Here is a 22,224-nt window from a genome sequence, read left to right on the forward strand (position 1 = left end):
AAATGGCTTAACTATTTATCCATGCAGTGTATCACAGAGTAATAATCCCTTTATGTCTTTGCATCTGAAAAACTTACTAGTATGCCTTTTATATAGCCAGCTATGTTATTACTCTAATTAACAGTGGGTTCTTCAACTAGTTGTCGAAAAACCCACACCACCCCATCTCATAAAACATGTCATGAGTAACAAATTTAAAATGAGCACATATTCCTAAAATAGCATTTGTCTTTCTATCGTTTTCAGTTTAACGCAGGATTTAAATGACTTGCACATCATTTCATTGTGTTTTTATTTTATGTTTTACACAGTGGTCCAACTTTTTTGGAAACGTGATTATGAATAACTGCATCTTCTGAATAGTCTCATATTTGTATTTTTGAGTTCCAGGACAATGAGGAGAGCCTGAACAGACTCTCTCAGTAGTAGAAGTTCCTTGACCTTTCCCTGTCTATATTTCTCTTTCTCGTTCATGACGACAATAAAGGTAGGCCAGGTCCAACATGAGTCTACATCTGACAAGTAACATCTGCTTCCAGTTAGCTTGTCTGTACAACAAACAGATGCTATCTCAATGTTGACTGGCCTGTGCAATCCACACATGACCATAGGTGGTCAGGTCTGGAAAATTATTTTGCATTATGCAAGCAACACTTAAATGAATTCATACATTTTTTTTTAATCATATGTTGCATAAATATCAATGCAGTGTCATTTTAAACATGCTATAAGACTTGCAGTGATTACAGAACAACCAAGTTTACAACCATGTAAGCATTTTGTAAATACAGTATTTAGGATGTGCCCACAAGAAGGAAAACTATGGAATGTAAGTTTATCACTGTACCATTGAGGTCTTTCCTCAACTTGCGGAGATCTCTTTGAAAGTCCTCAAACTTCATCTGGGAGGCCTGGAAAAGGTCCAGGGGCTCAGGCAGAGGGTAGACGCATGTCTCTTTGCCAGCATCCTGGTTAAAGACAACACACATACATGTGCAAAAACACACACACTGCAATGTCAAAATCAATCTTTCTCAAATGGAAGAGGGCCTCTCTATACTTTACACACAAGGCAAGATTTAAATAAATGTCTTGAGGGACCGACATGTACTTATCAGCAGTTCAGACATGCCAGAGAAGAGGTCTAAAACTACAGCAGATAATGACCATTAAGCCGGGGTCACAAAGCACATGTCAATTCTCCTCATCAGCATTAGTGACAGGTCATAATGAGTGCTTCAGCCATGTCATGCAGGTTGATTTTGGCAAGCTGCACTACTGAGTTCATCTCATCTGGAGAACCTAATTATTTACACTAGCGCTGCTTTGGATGCTGTGCCAATGAACAGACTGCAGGTTTGAACGAAGCCAGACCAAAGCAGAGTAGGAGCGGGAGATGAAGAGTGAAAGACAGAAAGAGAAGTATAAGAGAGAGCTTGGGAAAGCGAGAGAGGGAGGGAGAGGTAGAGAGAGATTTGTTTCTGCTGTAAATGAGGAAAGGGAAAATAAATAATTTGATAAAGGATAAGCCATGGTATCCTCTGGCAAGAGAGGAGATGAAAAGAGAGCTCTGGAAGGATTTCTAAGCAAATCAGACTAAAACAGAAAAGTGATTCGAATAAACAGGAACCAAAACATACCTCATCAAAGTGCCTTAAATAGTAAGCAACAATGTAGGACAAAAGACTCTGGGAGTTATCCTGAAAGAAAGAGAAAGATCCAAATAAATAAACCAAGATCCCTTTATTTATTAATTTAATCATTTTGGAGCAGGACGTTTTAATTTGTGCAGGGCAAACAAGAATGGAGACAGCAGCCTTAGAAGTTAGGAATAAATCATGACATTGGAAGAGTACTACAACAAAACATAACTGTGCTTGGCTGGCCGTCATAACTTAAGAGTTGGTGGAAAGTTTGATGTTCTTTATGGATACCTTACTCTGTCCGCCACTACAAAAACACAAACCATTGCGTCCTTATATGGCAGTGCCAAGGGCACTCCGAGTCCGCTGTGATATTGAATCAGAACAAACACGATTGCTTCTCCTCAAAATCTGCCCAGCTATGGTCATAAGGCTTGACCCCCTAGAGAGAATACCTTTGAAACCCTGTGTCCCATTTTAAAACTATTATTTTCCTATTTATATTTTACTGCATAATGTGAATTAAACAAAGCTAGACAGACCTCTCTTCTACACATTTTTTTCTCCCCCACTTCTAATCCAGTCCTTTCCAGGTTTGTTGTGAATTACACATCTGCTGTTGCAAAGTAAGTGATGTTTGCTTTTACTCCAGTACTCACACTGCTTTTAACGTCCTTCAGTTTTGGCAGAATGTCCAAGGTGAAGCCGTCAGCCTGCCCTCGAGACCGATTTCCTCCGTTCATAAAATTGCCAAAAGCCAGCACCAGGCCGAGCACCTGCAATACGGCCTCACTACTCTGGAGAGTCTGAGGTGAACACACCACACAGACACGCAAGATGAAGATATGAAGGCTAAACTGAGTGACATGAAATAAAACAAACTGAGAAGAAGGCCAGTGGCTCACCTTGCACACTTTCTGAAGGATTTCAATTTTGCGGAGGATTGAAGTGATACATTCATGGAAGGTTGACTGAAAAAGGATGCAGAACACCCTTTCTGAGAAATTGGAGATTTGTGATAGCTGGAACAGAAACCTGACGAAGGGACAAGACCAGTCAACTTAAACCATATATTTAATAGCAAGACATTGAACAGACTTCGTTTAGAGGGTGTATTTAGTTCTTACTGTTCTGGCTTGTCTAGTGGTTTGGCATCTTCCTTGCCTTTGGCAGATTTAATGTGCTTTTTAATGCTGTCCATCTCATCATCTTGAGCTCTCTGTCAAAAGAAAGTACACATTAAGTTGAAATCGAAATTGGTTACAGTTATGATGCTGACAAAAGGTTATTTTATTTTACTTAAACCTAAACTAAGCTAGCCAAAACACAAAGTGCCTCTACAAAAGCCTCGAGTCATCACTCATTTCTTTATACTGTGACAGGAAAATGCACTGGCACCATCTTTAGGATCATTGTCATTGCTGAAAATTGAAGCTGTTGCCAATCATATGCTTTCCAGATGGCATTGCGTGATGGATCAAAATCTGAGGGTAATTATCAGTGTTCATAATTTCATAAATTTTGACAAGATCTTCAACAGTGCTAGCTGTAATGCAGCCCTAAACCATGACAGCACCATGTTTTCTTCAGTGTTGTACTCTCCTGACCTTATTCAAACATTTTGATGATTTTAACCAAAATTTTCAATTTTGATTCATCACTCCATGAGACCTGTTGTCAGTTCTTGTGCAGTTTGGCATACCTCAGCCTTTTCTCCCTGTTTCTCTTTCCTAAGAATGGCTTCTTGACAACCACCCTTCCACTGAGACCATTTCTGATGAGGCTTCAGAAAAGTAGATGCATCAACTGAAGTTCCAGATCAGTTTCTCAGATCCTGTGTCAAGTCTTTGGCGAATATTTATTTTGACTGTTTCTTAATTAGATGACTTTCAGATGAAGTTTATCTGCTCTAGAGTTTTTTTCAGGCCTGTTTCTTTAGACCTGCCACTTTTGTGTCCTGAACTTTTAAATTTGTAAGCTAATACTACTTTGTGAATCACGTTGTTGGTAGAAAATTTTTAGAAATGCTGGTTTCAAACTGTGTTAACATTGGCATTACTGTAGATTCAACTAAAGAAGTGAGAACAAATTAGTTTTTGTCTAAGCCGTTAGTTTTTTTTTTTTGTTTGTTTTTTTTAAAGTGGCTCACTGGAAGGAAAATATAAACAAATGAGGGGTAACTCAAGACTTTTGCACAGCTTGATTACAAGAGAACATGCATGGATATTGCTGAAACATATCTGTGTATGTATTTCCTTTATTTTGGTAAGGATCAAGGGTAGCAGTGTCACAGTCAGGAAACCAAAATTTAAAGAAAAATACTAAAGAAGAAAATCTGTGAAAAACCACATCTGTAAGAGAAATGGGTGGGACACTGACAGCACAGGAAACAGTATTAAGTGCCTTATAAAAGAATTTGTTTGGATATTACTTGAATCACTTTTATCCTCTGAGTCACACCCAGCACTCCAAAGTGGTGAAAACATACATTCAAATTAAAGTCCATCCCTTGGAAATAGTGAGCCTTTTTGTAATCGCTGAAAAAATACACATTAGAAGGAGTTATACTTGGACATGTTCCCAAAACAGCATGTGAATGTTGAATGATTTTTGAACAAAAATATCAATAGATGCTTCTTAGACGCAGAGTGTAGAGTTTTGCAAAAAATAATTGTACTGGTGTTTTTTCATTCCCCCCCATTTGTCTCTGATATCAGTTCACTGAAACTTTTGAATGCTCATCCATGCAAAAATTTGTTGCAAGGTGTTTAGAGGTATTCTTGCACTTCAAACCCTGCAACATTTCAGTTGGATTGAAGTCTTTATTTGCGTGTCTCAGGCCATTCACAACCCCCTACCCTCCCTAATTTTCTTCCCTTTTGATGTCTGGAAGTTTTATCTCAAGTGTAAAAGAATTCTCAAATTATGTTTTGTACATAAACTCAACCATATGCCAGCCTATACAGTATAGGTTTCACAAATGCTAAAAGTATTGCCTTCAGCCAGACTACATTCCTGACTATTATCCTGCTGCCAGGCTCTGGACCACAGTTTTATACAAGGTGGTTTAAAAAAAAAAGCAAGCCAAAAATGCCCTTTCGTTTCACAAGAGGCAAAGACAATAGATCTTAATGTGTCTGACGCAGAGGGGCAAAACAATAAAACCATCTCCAGGAAGAAAATGGAAACTCTCTCTTAGTCCCTCCAGAGCCCTTAGACCCCCAAAGTCTGAGTCTCAGCAATCTGGCCTCATCCTCTGTTTCTCTCCATCCTACTCGGGGTTTGGCCTCGGCATGGATCCTTGGAAAACATCAAACACCAGCATCAAACGCACGAAGGGCCAGATTAGTATTCTGCACACCGCTGCCTTCTGTCGGTGAGGGCAAGCTCTCCTTCGCCTTCTCTCGAGAGGTTTTCAAGTGTAAATATATTTAACACAAAGCAGATCCTTTTCAAAGGGCAGCAGTGGAGCCCAGCAGTGTTTGGTGTAATTGGGGACAAGTAGGCATTAGCGTGTGATCTTTGAATTGCTAGGGCATGTTGTGGTGGTTGTTAGCATGAGAAATACAGTCCCATGTGGAATATCAAATGCAAAGTACAGTAGGATGATATTTGTGATGCCAGAATACTAGAGGTAGCCAAATGGTATTCATTACGCAAGTTTCTAGTACAAGGCTAAACAGAGCCAGACAGGCCTTAATCACTATTTATGTCACTCAGTTTTCAATGAAACTACATTTATGAGATACTTTGTACCTTGAGCTGCCAAATAATCGACCCCAAATGACAAGTTACATTGTGTAATGATAATGTAAACTATATCTAGTCTTTTTTCAGAGCAATACCATGCAAAATGGGGTTTGAGGTGATCATATCTTGTTTAAAAGTTTAGGAGAGTCTGACTCACTGACCTCTCTGACCGTTATCTACTACCAGCTGAAACAAGCCTGAACTTGAGACAGCTAGTCTGGGGCCAGATTATGGGTTGATATTAGAGGGTAGGGAGCAGTGTCCCGCTATCACTGTGACCCCTTTAATGACACTGGCTTTTTGTTCAAAGAACAGGAGTGAATATAATCTGGAGCTCATAGACTAAGCGACTCTGTGTGCATCTGTCTTTATCCTCATACTGTACACTACGTGCAAATTTGTGTGGGTCAACATGTTTGTTTGTGAGCATGTTTGTGTGGGTGAGAGAAACAGAGAGTGAGGCAGAGAAGACTGTGATCTAGCTCCTAGCACAGTGAGTGAGGGTGTAACCATTAGAAGCCCCTCACATTCCTAAAGACAGGCTGACTGTGCTGCCAACTGTGGTTTAGGGGGCTGGAGACCCACAGACAGGATGGAGTCTCGCAATACAAAAGAGAAACAATTTGGCTCCGCAACTCAATAACATAGCCTTAGGCCATAAGGGGGAGAAGCAGAGGGAGAGGGCTTGAAGTCTTGGGGTGACTGGAGAGGTTAGAAGACTTTTGATCCTGAGTTATGACACATTGGTTCATAACTACAGCTTGTCTCAAGCCACAGTCTCATTCCCATGATCAACATTATTAATATGCCTCTGGCAGCCAAAGGTCTAGGCCTCTCCTGTGTAGTTGTGCCAAAAAGTAATTCACAGGAATTTCACAGCATCTTAAAAATGTATCACAGTTGAAATGTGGAAAACATACTCATTTTCATGTTCTATTATTTACTGACCCGACTTCGAATGGTCCCTGAACCATTTCTACTGGGGCTGGGGAGATTTCCTATCAGACGAGCTTGATGAATATGTATTTACTCTATAAATGGAAGTCTTCACAGCCAAAATGGAGACATATTGGGAAGTACTGATGACAGTTCTGTAATTCTTTGCTAATATCATATGATTTACCTTGGCAAAGCTCACTGTAGTCGGCTCTTTTTTAAAACCACATTGAAGCTCTGACACAAATCCTGGAGTTTCTCAACTATCATTTCCTTTGCACATGGGCATTACAAAAGTTGAGTCAATCAGATCCAGAGTGTAGAAAACATGTTTACTACGTAAAAGCTTTGGTTCCCTTCCAGGGCAGCAGACAGACCTACACATGACTGACGCTGTCGCCAAACAGCACACATACCAGTACAGTTTGTGGCTTGCCTGTTTGTTTTAGTATCTAATGCACATTTCCTCAGTTCACCCCTTTCAAGTGGAACATGGAATAAGACTTAGAGAAATATGTTCGCAGTAAAGTGGCATCTCTGAAATGTTGCTACACAATAATGTAATTACAGTAAGATTTTTTTCACCCCTACAATTTAAACAAAAGTTCAGCCTTTGATAATGTTGGAAAGATATATTTTGATGGATGACATTTGGTGTTTTGTGGTTTACCCTCAGCCAAGTGAAAAATAAAACAACACTAACATGTGATGATTTCTTTTTTGCCATTTTGTTGATATCACTGCTTTTTGAGTCTTCTTGGGTTTCATTCTATAATGGAATGATTGCTTGTTATTGATATATGGCATGAAATGTGCAACAATAAATCATTCTATTTGTCACTAGCAAGCTGTTCCAAACTCATACTTTTACTGCAAACCACACAGGAAAAGAAAAAAGACCAAGGTTTTCCCTGTGCGAATGCTGCCATCAACATCAGCCTGAGCTGTCGGTGGAGTTGCTTTGTATAATTTTCCTGGGCTGGTTGCTCAACATTGTGTATTTATGCGATTCTGGATTGGCAGGAAAGTTCCCAAATGTATTTCAGCTTGGGAAATTGCCTTTTCACTGGTCTATTGACTCATTGAAAACCACTGTCCGCATGATCTTTTATCATCCTTCCTTTAAAGTAAAAAAATTTGCAAAGAAAAATGTTATTATATTATTTTTGTGACCATATAAAATAGCTTTGATTCCAAAGTCTTTGTTGTTATACTCACATTTTCATAGAGGGCTTGCAGAGTCTCCAGATCAACAACAGTATTGTCCATATTTAGAACGGCTGTAGATGGAAAGAGAGGGTGACATGGTTAATGTTAATGTTAACACTAAAGCATGTCATGACATTCTTTTACCTTGAATGAACACCATTAACAAGTCAGAAATCAAACCAACACAAACAGACCGACAATTTCATTATCTCTAGATTATACAGTGGTTCTTTTTTTGAAACAACAACTACAAACAAAAGGTAGAATACCATTTCCTGCTGGGGCTGAAGGTGCCATGAAACAAGGACAAAAATGATCCTATGCCCACAAAAAGTGACACGTCGTATGCTTTAAGCTGCACAGTTATCAGTTCTCATGACGATAGCATGCAAGGAGCCATAAACTAAAACATAAATATGGAGGTCTTAGAAACCTGTCAAAGGTACAAAGATCTGTGTTTGAACTCCTGTGTTTGAATTCCTGGTGTCGCCTTTTTGTCTCGGCGCGAGGACCTGGCGCCCTCGAGCATTAATCCTTTGAAAGTAAATGTTTAAAGACAAACAGAGCCCGGGGGTCTGTGGTGTTGAGGCTGAGGTGTTGCTGTACGCACAATCACCCAGTGAAGTGCTTGACACCTATATGTGTATTTCACCATGCTGCAGGGGCCCAAAATCACTCGTTTTAAGGCTTTTACAGCACAGCTGAAAAATAAGATCAAAGAAAATGATAGCAAATATAAAACTAAAGGATGGTCAAGCATGTGGAAATAGTCTGATATCACTTTCTCTGTAGGCAGTTCTGTTGCCTTTTTAATCTCTTCACTCTTCTTCTACAAGTGCAAATCAACTCCTCCTTTTTTCTTTTAGTTCTTCGCTGTCACTTCCTGACCTCTTCACACACTGTTTCTCCCAAACCCACCACAAAGAAACTGCCCTTTTCTGTTTCTCCCACTCATTTCTTTTAACCATTTGGTTTTCATTACTATCCAAACAAGTCTGGCTGGCTTATTTGACTGGAGACTGTTTTTTGTTTTTAGGAGAAAACCATATCGTCACGGTGACACAGGACCTCTTCTAACTGAAATCCAGACCCATCTGCCCAGGTCTATCCTGACTATCACATTTGACCCAAACATGGCGCCGGTAACCGCCATCTCTGACGGAGGCTGGTGGTCTAAAACTTCCCAGGAACGCCGACAGTGCACGGAAGTGTCCTATGAAACATGCAGAGTGTGGGCCAAGTCTGAGAGCAAACAACAACAGCTGTGAGGAAAAAAAACAAAAAAAATGTCTCGACTTCTCACTGAGCAATTGCGCCGTCATAAAACTGACACAATCTAAATCAATGACTCAGAAGTTGTTTTTCTTCATGTCAGAGATCTCAGATTTACAAAGACTTTGCTAGTCATTGACCAAAATCGCGAAACCAACAGGAAACGAAACTAATTCACTACACTGACAGGAACAATTACAAAGTTTGGGCAAATTAATCTCTCTTTGGTAAACAAATCGTCCTTTGATTCTTTAATCATCTTAAACCTCTAATAGCACAAGGGAACATTAGATCATGTCCGGAATGGGAAAACATTAGCATAGTTATTATACAGACTTTGGGGGGGTTTGTTATTTAAGGGAAATTGAGTATTTTAAGGCTATAATTATTATAATTATTCAGACCTAAAAATGAGTCAAACACGTTGTATAACACAGCACATATATACGCTCAAAAACACATTCAGGATTATTTTCTTTCTGCACAGAAGATGGCCCACTGTTATGTCAGAACAAGTAGATAATATTTGAAAGTAGTCCACCAAATGACTGAGATGTCCTTTCTCTGATCTCTTAGTGACATACTGAAGTTTCCAATCAGTGCTAATTATGTAGTAGTGCAAAACTGTCCTAACATAGGAGATAAATACCAGTACTGATGAGCGTGGCCCTCCCTTGCCCTTCCAATCTGACCTAAAATGGATGCACCAAAGACTGACATTAAGACCAGAAATGCAGAACAACATTTAGTTCCACCAGATTCTTTGAAGATGCTGCAGATAAAATGCTCCCAGAGAGCAACTGTTTATTGCTACATTGCTGGTTTGTGTGGCACACATTTATTTTGATGTAACCTAACCATATGTCTTGTGCGTGAGGAGTTAAGGTTTGAAGCTAACGTAAATGCTTTACTGAGAGAAGATTGAATAGGATGGGGAGATGACGAGAAGTGTTTAGACACAGATGAGCAAAGACTGGAGAGCAATCAGAGAGTAACTAAAACAGGAAGACCATCTGTAGCCATCATCATCTCCAAAATGACTTCACTTTAACAAAGCCGCTTAGACAAGATGGTGACAACTCATCAGACAGAGTGTCTCTGTGAAACACGATGTGCATGTTAGATGGGGAGAGAATATGCAAAATGAAAGAGAAAAAAAACAGATGAGAAGAGAGGAATTAAAGAAGAAAGCATTTCAGATGCCTTTCAGCAGTATAACTTGTGATAACACCAAACACTGGAATAGTTTTGGTAAAAACAAATCCAATAATATTCTAACTTCACAGCAGACTAAAAAAGATAAAAGATGTATACAATGGGGTTTGCTGATGTTCAGTGTGCAGAATTATTTATTTTTTAGAGATGATATGGTTTCAAAATGCTGCTTTTGTACGCTTTTGATAGAAATTCACTGTTGTTTGGAAGTTAGCATCTTCCCAACACACCTGGGGATGACTGTGTACTACCTTCAAACAGAGGAAGGAACCATCCTTGTGGCACATAAATAAAAGCATCTCTGGCTCCTCTCATGCACAGTGGTGTTTTAAGCTCAAAGCCAATATCAGCAAGTAGTATTTACAACACTACAAACACAATAATGTTCAGCAGGTGAAAAGTTTACCACATTTCCTATTATTTTGACTGTGTTGTCTGTTTATCTTTTTAATCTTGTTTCTTTAAACAATTTCTTAACAGGTGTTTATCCCCCACAGTAGTTTTTATGTAAAAACAAAAGTTATATGCTATGCAGTATTTTACTTTCATTCATTAATCTGTTTTCACTAGAAATTACATGGGGTACGCTCCTGTTGTTGTTTTTTTTTTTTAATGTGCTGTATAATAAAAACAGAGACAAATAGCATGTTGACTAGAGCCTTACCATACTAACATTTGCCAATTAACACAAAGACACAACCTGATGGGTTATAAAAGTATCTGGTCATGATCAGAAGTAGTGGATGTTTTATAATTCTGGTTTGATGTTGTCAGAAGAATGAGGTTCAAAAATGTTTCACTCACTGGCAACTTTTACAACTGCTCGTTAATGTAGTTGTCTAATGAGCCAAACACATGGCAGCAACTCATGTGCATTTATACATGTAGGCGTGGTCAAGATAGCTTGCTGAAGTACAAATCACGCATCAGAATTGGGAAGAAAGGTGATTTAATATGGTATCATTGTTGGTACCAGATGGAGTGGTCTTAGTATTTCAGAAATTGCTGATATACTGGGATTCTACACATACAACCATCTGTAAAATTACAGGGAATTATGAAGTTGTGTCAAGTCTCAGTTACCTAGAAGACACTAGTATGCTGGATACTAGTATCAGAAGGCAAAAGGATCTCTACATTCTGACCATGCTGAACCTTGAAGCAGATGGACTACAGAACCAGAAACCACACTGGGTACCATTCAGCTAAGAACAGGAAACTGAACCTACACTTTGCATAGGCTCACCAAAATTGGGCAAAAAAAGATAGTCTCGTGATGAGTATGGTCAAAATTTGTCATAAAAAAAACAAAACGTGAAAACATGGATCCATCCTGCCTTGTGTTAACAATTCAGCTTGTTATTGGTGGTGTAATGCTCTGGAGGATGTTTTCTTCAGACACATGGGGCCTCTTACTACCCAGTGCACATGATTTAAATGCTACAACCTACCTTGTTGCTAAGCATGTCCACTCCTTTATGACCATAGTGTACCCATCTTCTCCTGGTTACTTTCATCAAGATAATGTGCTCTAACGCTCAAATCACCTAAAAATGGAGTCTTGAACATAAAAGCAATCTCACTGTACTTAAATAGCATCCTGAGTAACCAGCTTTGAATCCAATAGAGTACTTCTGGGATGTTGTGGAACGAGAGAGTCACATCATGTGTAGTGCCATCTTATCAAAATGGACCAAAATCTCTAAGGAGTGTTTCCAGCACCTAGTTGAATCTATGCCACAAAGAATTAAGGCAGTCCTGAAAGCAAAAGAGTGTCCGACCCAGTACTTACTGTGTAGTGAATGTATCAAATTTAACAAAAGTTGTTTAGCCATGTCACCCAAAATCACAGACGTTAAAAATAGAACTACAGCAAAAGTCAAGACATCACCAAAATCTGTGGAATTAACGTGCACAAGATACCAGTTAATTTAAAAAGTGTCAGCTAAAATTAAGTTGTGAATTAAATGACTGAATGACAGGCAAATGACTGAGATTTCCCATCCCTGGAGTAAAACAGACCATGGCTATTAAAAAGATCAATAGCATGCCTTCATTTGCGCAAAACAGCGGCACACCGAATGTGCAACTGTGTATGTTTTGGAAAATGTTAGTAATGTTAGCAGTACCACCTTTTCAGAAAAAAGCTACATATTCTTCATTGTTGAGACACAATAAATTGCTTTCACAGTTTTGCCATCTGAAGAAACTTTGTGACAGATGATAACAAAAGTGCTACACCTCTATACCAGCTAAAGCACTCGTCATGAACATGTGACAAGACTTACCATTCTCTATGTCCTTCATATCAAGATGAATGCTAGACATGAGGATACCTACAGCCTGTGAACGCTTGTTGCTTAAGAGCTTCACCACCTAGAAGATAATGACATGAAGAGAAAAAAAAAATCTTAACATCATACAGGCTCATTAACCATAAACTTCATCACAAACAGAACATAACAGAACGGTGGTTTCTGTTTGACAGGTGAGGTGGAGAGAAAGATCCTCCTGCAATGTAATATGTAGATTTTAATTTAACCATAGGGGTCAATTTGAAATGAGTTAAACGCCATATTTAGGCTTGAAGATGATTAACGACCTTTCAAAAACACTAGTTGTCTATAATATTAACATGTCAACCTGAGGGACAGTGAGAGACGCACACAGTTCATGTATATTGTATAAATATATATTATTTGTTAAAACTATATACTAATAAAGGGCTTTTGAATTACAGAGACAATATTTGAATAGAAATAATCTGTTCTCTATCATTTTCCTTCTGTGGGAGGAAAACTTCATTATTATTGATCAGCACACACTGGGAAAATTATAGCTATGGGGTTATATTGTGTTGACAGATTTTTTTTTCAAGTCTCCACATACACTATTATTCAGTTACAAGATCAAAACCTCACAGATCTGTAAAAACACAAAAGGCTTATTATTCTGACTCAAGTAGTGCAACTGATGAAACAGAAAACTGACTTTTTGTTTAAATTACACATTTTTTAAGGGGGCTAAAAGGTAAAGTTTAGAAAGTATTATCTGCACAATGCCATGGAGATTAAAACTGCTCAAAAAGCTGCAAACGTTAACAGTTTAATAATAGTCTGCCTCCGACAAACAGTCAGGAGTTAAATATCAAGCCAGTGTTGTTATTACGCATAAAAACTGCATCCAAGGGGACCATTATAAGCCACAGCTCTCCTGAGCAAGCAGAAGTGTGCACTGGGTTGCAAAGTGGTGAAGGGACAGGACAGGAAACCCGTAGCCTACTGTGATCCAGACAGAATGCTTCCATCTAAACCAGATCACACAGACCACAGACCTCTTAAACACACAGGAAGTTATATCACCAAGCCCCAACTGTCTGTGTTCCCCAGCCCAACCACAGCTTTGAGAAACATGCCGATCGAGATATGATGCTGAGTGACTTTCACAGTAAGTCTGTGATATTTTAGTGTAAGATAACAGTGTCATTGCAGTGAATAAGTCATCAGTAAAGCCTTATATGCTGAAATATACAACAGAGCCTCAGGTATATTTGGTATATTAGGTATACTTAATAAACTGAAATATTAACCAGATATGATGCTTTCAACATCTAATCAGAGTCCTCAGACTCGGATACCATTAATAACCCATGTAAGAAGCAATCACCTGTAGATGATATCAAGAGCATTGTGGTGGCTCTGATTAGTGTTGCACCTGTGTTTTGACCGACATTAATTTACTCGCTGATCTTCTGCTAACCTTCTCCATCTTACAACTTGAACCCCTCTGGCAATTCTGCATACTTGCATCATGGACTATTGATGCAAGTATGCAAATGCACACATCCCAAATATAGAAAATAAAGAAAGCTCTGGTGTTCTGTTGTTTTATCATCATTTTCATGCAATAAACCCAATTGGAATTCATAGGCGTACCCAGTTTTGTTTCTGTGATCAAAGATTAAATTCATGTAAAAAGAATGTACCATTTAATTAACTTTTCATACAACAGTCACGATGTGCTTAGAGCTGAAAATGTGTTCCGAATAAAGCTCTCAAGTTTGGTACTTTTAATGAAAAATAATAAAGGAAACACCACAATTTCTATTGCTAAAATAAGGAAAGCAATGATGTGTGAAGTAAACAAGACAGATGAATGCTAGTGTTATTAGTTTGGCTACTGATTTAGCAGCTCAAACAATACAGTCAGATAAAAGAGCTATGATGGTGCTATTAGTGTGTCTACATCACCATTTTTTAAATATATTTTATTAGAAGGGAGCTTGGTGACCACATCCTCTGCCATTGGCAATTTCCTATCTTACAATTATTATATTAAATAAAAAAGTAATCTTGATACTCAAAGCTCAAGATTTTCTGGTGACCAACAAAAAAATAAATAAATAAAATAAAACAAATAAATAAATAAATATATATTTTTAAAAATCAGCACTGAGAACATAACTCCAGCCCAATTCTTTCCTCAAAGAAATAATGGAAAATGTTGCTTTTAAACTTCTCATCGTTCTCAAATATAAATGACAATAATAATAACAATAATATCAACTTTGTATAGTCCCTTTCAAGAAACCCGAGGATGCAAATAAGCAAAAGTATAAAAATAAACAAAAGGCTACAGGTTGAGGGCTTTGTTAAAGAAGTGAGTTTTGATAAATTCTTAAAAGACTCCAGTGATGGGGCATTGTGAAGCTCAGATTGGAGAAAGTTCCAGAGGATGAGGGCTGCCAAAGTGAAGCCTCTTTTCCCAAATGTACCTAGGTTGATGTGGGGGACAGAAAGTGGACCCGTGGCTGAGGACCGTAGCATTAGAGACCGTGTGTATTGTTGCAGCAGGCCAGACAGGTACTGAGGGGCCAAAGCGTTGAGGGATTTGTAAGTGAGAAGATGGATCTTATAAGTAATGCGTGACTTGACCAGGAGCCAGTGGAGATTTATGAGGGTGGAGGGTGAAGTGTGTGTGTGTGTGTATGTGTGTGTGTGTGTGTGTGTGTGTGTGTGTGTGTGTGTGTGTGTGTGGCGGAGGGTCCCAGAGCTTAGTGTGTGAGAAATGAGAAAAGATGCCCATAGAAGTATCTATGATACTGACCAAAATAGAGGTCGGGGTAGGGTCACATACCAGTTGTTTGGAAGGTAATGCTGCTCTAAAAGTTAACTTACAAAAGCATAAACGCCTCAGTGTGTATCATAATGTTTAAATAAAGATAAGTTTCAATTTTTTAAATATTGTTCATTTTCATTTCTAACGACGTTTAACTTTTTTAAATAAAAAAAATCTTGGAGTTGATCTTTTGTTAACAAAACAAAATAGTTTTTGGTTGTTAAATGTTAATAAGATAAACACTTTTTTCATAAATGTCATATATCAATAATTTATATATATTTTTATTTTCTCTACCCTAGACTTCAAATCTCTTAAGATGAAAAACAGAGCATTGGAAACATGCAGTTCATCATCTTCAGTCTTAAACAGATGTAAACCACATACTATAATACATATTCATAACTTTCACTCCATCATATAAAAAGGTCAGAAGCAAGGCTGCTCCCTCTGAAACCTCTCTGCAGGTACAAAGGTTAACAGTTGACACTGTGTAATAGCAGTAAATCTTCCCATCTACTGTAATACTTATGCCAGCAGAGGAGTACTGACGTCAAAGCTGCTCTCTAGTGGTAGTACTGAGGAGGATGCTTGTCCCCTCTCATCAGCAAAATAGTTGCACTCACAGCACACAGGGGGATGCAAATAGCTGAACCAGTAGGAGATGTAATAAGTTGAAGGTTAACTGCAATTTTGGTTCAGTCACAGTTCTATGTTTTTGCTGTTGCTGAATCACCATGGCTGTGTTGGAGATCATCCACAGAGATGATCGGGGGAATTCGACACACACCTAAGTTTGTTTCCCGTCACAATTAGGGGAAAAAAAGAGATATTTCATAATGTGGTAATAAACATATCCAGAGCGGTGTTAATTAGAGCGTCGTAGTAATGCTACAGTAACAGTAAAACTACATCTAGCAATGACTTCATGGACTTATTTATAACTAAAATTTTAACTATTCAAGGAAAAAATATTAACAGGTGTCCTACAGATGTATCATTACACACAACACCTGTAATAACTGCTCTTTCCAAGTTAGATCCTATTCATACAAGGCTGTCAAAGAAGTCTCACCATTAATCAGTGCTCCCAAAAGGTGAGTGAGAGAAACGAAGAAGTCATCCAACTGACTTCTTCAGTTGCGAGACCGTTGCTCTGCTGGATCTAAGCTACACCATACAGTACTTTAGCGTGAAAGTTCACATTTATTCTGCTACAGCAACATTCATGACTACTTCTGTGAGACAGACACACTTTTGATGGAAATATAAAATCTATAGCTGTGTAATTATGGACTACTCTACAGTTAGACAGTACTTCCTATGGACTTTGAAGATTCAAATTTGAAATGATGAAAACCAAGATGGGGAACTATAAGCCACAGAAGAAGAAGCAGCTTTTTGTTAAGAGTAAAGCTGTTCGACATTTGTTCTAGTTGTACTTTCAATCAACTAGAAACCTTTTGGAAGAAAGTTTTAGATTTTGGTGTCAAATTCCAATTGATCCCTTCCCATAACTTAAGAATATTTCCCGCCAGTGTCTATGCTTGGGACCAACATATCATTTCAGCAGAAACTGCCTGGTGATTCTACAGGGCCTCAATTAGAGGGGTGAAACTTCCTTCCCCTGTGCAACATTATTTGTGTTTTAGATACATAATTTAGCTGAATAGTACATTATCATAAAACTCTTAACCAAAAGAGCCTTAAATTGTAGATCAAATGTTTGCCTTGCTGATTGATGAAGTGACATAAAGGACACTTGGGAGGGAAACAGTCTGACTATTAAACTCAGTCATACAGAAAGCACAATGGGAGGAACCACATCATGAAATACAACTCCCACGCTCCTCACTCCCTCCCGTTTTCCCCTCTTCCCTTCCCACTCCCTCTCTCTCCGAGCAGTCATCACCGTCGTGAGGTTTCCTCACCGCACGCGAGACATTGGCTTGATGCCACTGGATGGTCACAAGGGGAGTCGGGTGAGAGCCAGAGCTCACACCACATAATAACTGTCTGGCTGTAGCATTTCCTTCTGTCACTCAAAGTAAATGGGAGACAACAGTGATGAGAAATGGAAAGGAACAGCCATCACTGGAGTAAAAGTGCGGACAGGAAAGCCCTGAGGAAAGCCAAACGTAGTGACCCCAAGGGGGAGAAGCAAAAACATGCATGCATAAATATACAAATACACACACACTTGCCTAAGAAAATATATCAGTATATATGCAAACACATGAGCGTAACACAACATATCATACCTGCTTGGCCTTCGACTTGCTGATTGTGTCTGAAATTGGCTTCTTCTTCTCCTTGACAGTGCTTTTGGAAAATAGCTCCACAAATTCTTCAAAATCCACAGTTGGTTCCTCAATTTTCTCCCACACCAGTGAGCCAGTATGTCTAAAGATGGAGGGGGAGGAAATATTTACAGTGTAAGTAGGAGAGCCATTTTTTTGATTGACAGCAAAGTAGAACTTCATAGTGTAATTTGTGTTTTTTTTAAAGGCATGTTTTTGCCCTGTGCAGTTCTACAAGTACTAATTTGTTATTTTTGGGAGAATAAAAATCCAAAATCAATTACTGCCAAATTCATTAGCCACCAAATGGCATTTATAATTCTGGGTTGAGTTCCTCACTTGCTCGTAAAGCAAGCTCTCCATTTCTAGAGGTTTGTTCCACCACAGTTTTCCAAGCCTTAATAAGGAAAGAAAACCTGGTTCAAGTCATTTCTCTGCTGACCACAATGCCTGGCTTGCATCACTTTCATTTTCCACAAAGCTAGCATGTCTATTGCAGTCACAGCATGTGGTCGATCTTTATCTTAAGTGGACAAGCTTCCTCTCAAATCTCTACTGTTCAGAGAATACCTTTGTGCAAATGATCCATATCTATCTTCACTTTCTACAGCATATCCTTACTTTTTAGCATGCAGCTGTATGCGGGTCCAGTAGAGTGGCTTCATTGGCTTGGGGGGTTCTATCATAGCCTTGGCAGGGTCAGCTTCCTGGATCATCATGGAAGGCATGGGGCCTGGTGGTGGTGGGGGCCCAAAGCCAGGAGGTGGGGGTGGAGGAGGGGGGCCCATTCCTGGAGGAGGGGGTGGTGGGGGAGGGCCCATGCCCAGTGGTGGAGGAGGTGGTGGGGGTGGAGGTCCGAAACCAGGCAGGGGTGGAGGAGGTGGTGGAGCTCCGGTACCTGATGGAAGGGGCGGTGGTGGTGGGGGTAGGAAACAAGGTCCAAGCCCGGGTAAGGGTGGTGGTGGTGGTGGTGGTGGTGGTGGAGGTGGAGGTGGAGGTGCAGTGGAACCCCCTGGTAAAGGTGGTGGTGGTGGAGGAGGAGGTGGTGGTTGGGACATAACCCCAGAGACTGTAAGACCTGACTGGATGCTGCTCTGCTGCCTCTGCTGGCACGTGCAGGCAAAGCCTTCTGAAGATTTGACGATGGAGGGTGAAATGGAGGACGGCGTGCTGCTAGACCGTCCATTCAAAGGCACATCAAACTTAAATCCCTCTTCCACAGGCGAGGTCTGGATAGACACCTCCTGGCTCATCTTCCCCAATCGTCCTTCTTTTATCTGTGAGGCCTTGTGGTGACCATTGCCCAGAGCTCCCATATTATCCCTGATGCCCTTTGCCAGGGAGGCCTGCTGGCCTTGCAACACAGCTATCTTAATCCGCAGGTCATCAATGGTCCTCTCCAGCAGTGGGATGAGACTGTTTTCATCCTCAGAGGATGACTGACCTGACTTCAACTTGCTGCATTCTGTCTGTCAGTGAACCAAATAAACACATACATAAATAAATTGCATAAATATAATATATTATTAATATATTATTAAATCTTAGGCACATTATCATTCAATTACATAAACAGTGAGAAAAAAAAAGTGTCACAACTCAGGCAGCTTAGTGACAGAACTATGAGCTTAAGAAGGGTCAACCAAGTCCATCATGTCTAGACTCTGTCAGACCTCTGGCTCCGCATTGGTTAGAATAGGGATGAGGGGATACCAGAGATTTGACCCCAGAGACAGTGAGTCTCAGTAGGCCTCACATGACGAGGGTTTTGTCTGCTAGTACACATTCTCCAGTTGTAGTCGCCTTGTTGAATTGCGAGGAGAATATTTAGACAGTATGGTCCTCCATTTATTTATTTATTTGTTACTTTTCTAGGAAACGGGGAGGATTCGTGTGATTGTTTCACAGTACTTTCAACACAAGCCTGACCTCTGGTGGCCAAGGAAAAACTCACAGCTAAATTCATGTGGGTAATAATATTACAGATTTAAAATACAGGTCAAATATATATGTATCAGATACAAAGTTCAGTAATTATATCTTTCCATGTTTGTCAGTCCTGCATAGACTAAATGCGTTTCTATCCTTCGGTATTCACGTTGCTGTTTTGCACACTAAAATTCAATTTTTCCATTGTTCATTTTTTAAAGCAGTTTAACACATCCTGTATATATTTGTTTGTACCAAAGGTGTTAAATACAGAAAATAGAAATTCAAGAAGGAACAGCAAAATATTATAATCAAGCTTAGTCTCTTCTAGATTTTTACTCAACTGTGCATTTGGTTTATAATCATGAATTATATTACAATGGCAATTTTTAAAAAGGCTATATTGGGTAAATGTTACCTTTCAGACACACGCATATGCAGTGAATATATCAGTCAGCAAGAAACACACTTTGACTTTGTAAAGAGGAGACATTTGAATTTAATCTAATAAAGATGTTAAGTTTATGTTTTCAGAGCATACACTTTCTTTTCTGTGCAGGCAGGATGAAAAACAGTTGTCAGATATTTAACACTAAAGAGAAGACTTAACCAACCTGAACGTGTGGAGCACCTGGTGTTTTGGCTGAGGATTGATGGAAAGAGGATCTCAAGCTCTGTACCCTGCCTGTGGTTGCCCCCCCATAGAGTTCCCAAAGGTAAGGAGACACTGGCAAGCCTACAGATGCCCAGGTGTACAGCTGCTCTTCCTGAACACAAGTTATAAAACCAGAAAGTTTATAATATCAGACACAAGGTCAGTAAGTCAAAAGATAAAAGGTCAGTAAACACAGAAGTATTAAAAACACTACAATGTTGAACATCTAAGAAACATGTTTCTTAATATTCCTGTTAAATGTCAAAAAAGCTCTCAGTCTAGTCACAGCTGCCGGTAGTCTGTCAGTCTCCATGGCAAATAAAAACGCTAAGCTACAATTGACCCTCTTACTGTTCCAATATGGTTTCTGGTCATGGTGAAAATGCTTAATCCTCTAAATGTACAACAAGACATGCTCCATAAATATATTTAATCACTTTAGACAAAGAGCAGCTGGTGGCTACTGAAATTAAATACATTTGTATTTATATTATTTAACAGTATTTATTTCAATGACTCTTCAGTCAACACCCAACACAATGATGGCTACCCTAAAACAACTCTTAAAGAGGCTCAGATTAAAGGTACTCAACAATGTGAGGGTAAATATGTGTCAAGTGCTTGCTTTCTGTCTTGCAAAGATGGAGTTGTACAAATTATTCCACTTTTTCCTTTTTTTTTTTTTTAAAGTTTGATATTTTAGAGCATTCAGGTGCTTTCCATTTTCTCATTCCAAGTATGTATCATTACAAAACCTACCACAACTCTATTTTTCATACTAGTATAAGTGAAATAGCAAGGCTATGAACAGATAGATCGCACTCTACTTTTTTTTGCCAATCTTATGAGAGCATAAATGGCAACTCTTTTCAGAAGTGCCCCTATACTGCAGTATATTAATATTGTATGTCAGCATTAGCTGGTCACTGTGGTAACCTGACCTGCAGAGCGAGATCAATGTAAACTCTTGCAACGGCAACAGAAATTTATCAACTAAGCAATGTTTTGCCAAGCACAAAGGACAGCATATGTTCAGAGTTCTTAGACACTCATTATTATCAAGCCCCATTTTTGTGATGAATGAGGCTGATTGGAGTATATAATTCAGGGCATATGCTGAACAAGAAACACGAAAGTGATACATTTGCTGTCTCCACCAAATTGGATGCAATGCCATATTTAGGTAGAACGGTGCAAACAGGAGATGAAAGAAAGAAGTAAAAGGAAAGAGAGGTGTAGAAAGAAAAAAACAAAGTCGGTGCAGTAAATAACTGATTTCACGATGAACAGCAACTTTAAAAGGGAAAGAGTATAATGGTCTGATATATTAAGGGGCTCAAGTGAAAAGGTTCCAGAACAGCAAAGACAGACTGATGATTTAATTTCAAAAGGAGATTAGCTTTAAGATAGAAAGCCCTAAAAAATGAAATCTGCACTCTGAATGACAACAACAAAGGTTATTCATGGTCAGGCTGAATAATACATGACTCCAGGCCAAGCCTCAGACTGAAGAAGTATGCAGAGCAGGGACAATTCTGTCCAATCCTGACATGGTGAGCTTTTTGCTCAGGAAGAGCAGCCTGAGCCCAAGGCACGTGGAGTTGTTACATAACACGGTCAGCAGATGGTCTACACAAGCACAAATGTATGTGTGCACGCATTTATGTGCATTTGTGGGACTGAATGAATGTCAGAGGGAATAATAATCCAGCTATGCAAGGAAAAGCCTTAGCGTGGATGTCCCATGCTGTCCTTTTGTATGTGTCCACAAGTGTCTTTAACATACTGATGCAACAGTGAATTGTTTGAAGATTAAAAAGAAAAAAAAGAAAAGGTCTGTTTGTTTGTGGCCTACTTTGACCATGCAGCATGCAAACAGATGACGGTTTGTATTCCAGAGATTTGCATTTATGTTAATAAATCAGCTTAAGAGCTTGCACTGTCAGGCGAGTAATCTTGCTTTTGTCTGTGTGGATGTCTACTGAACCTTTATGTGCGTATGAGTAAATACAACATATGTCCACACATGTGCATCAGCAGGAGATGTTCCAATGCGCAAAATCCAAAGCTAATCTGACCTGACTGTTTGTTTTTAGACAGATAAAAAAAGACCAAGAATTTACATCAACTATATTTGCTTTGTTATTATGTGCTCATACAGCAGTGCTGAAAATATAAATTAGCTTGGCAACATGCT

At 39.1% G+C, this 22,224-nt stretch overlaps 1 protein-coding gene across 1 annotated transcript in view; it reads right to left on the bottom strand.

Moving 5' to 3' along the window:
- fmn2a (formin 2a) overlaps positions 1-22,224 on the bottom strand; it is a 39,338-nt gene that overhangs the window by 9,062 nt on the left and 8,052 nt on the right. The window contains exons 4-13 of the mRNA XM_084948331.1: positions 19,987-20,139; positions 18,065-18,912; positions 17,405-17,546; positions 12,314-12,401; positions 7,548-7,609; positions 2,771-2,862; positions 2,549-2,678; positions 2,303-2,449; positions 1,641-1,700; positions 848-968 (exon numbers count right to left, since the gene is read on the bottom strand). Of these exons, the coding sequence (XP_084804457.1) occupies positions 848-968; positions 1,641-1,700; positions 2,303-2,449; positions 2,549-2,678; positions 2,771-2,862; positions 7,548-7,609; positions 12,314-12,401; positions 17,405-17,546; positions 18,065-18,912; positions 19,987-20,139 (1,843 nt within the window). The remainder of the gene's footprint in view (positions 1-847; positions 969-1,640; positions 1,701-2,302; positions 2,450-2,548; positions 2,679-2,770; positions 2,863-7,547; positions 7,610-12,313; positions 12,402-17,404; positions 17,547-18,064; positions 18,913-19,986; positions 20,140-22,224) is intronic.

Source organism: Perissodus microlepis, chromosome 13, assembly GCF_051167445.1.
Source record: "Perissodus microlepis isolate ML-2025 ecotype Zambia chromosome 13, ASM5116744v1, whole genome shotgun sequence".
NCBI lineage: Eukaryota > Metazoa > Chordata > Actinopteri > Cichliformes > Cichlidae > Perissodus > Perissodus microlepis.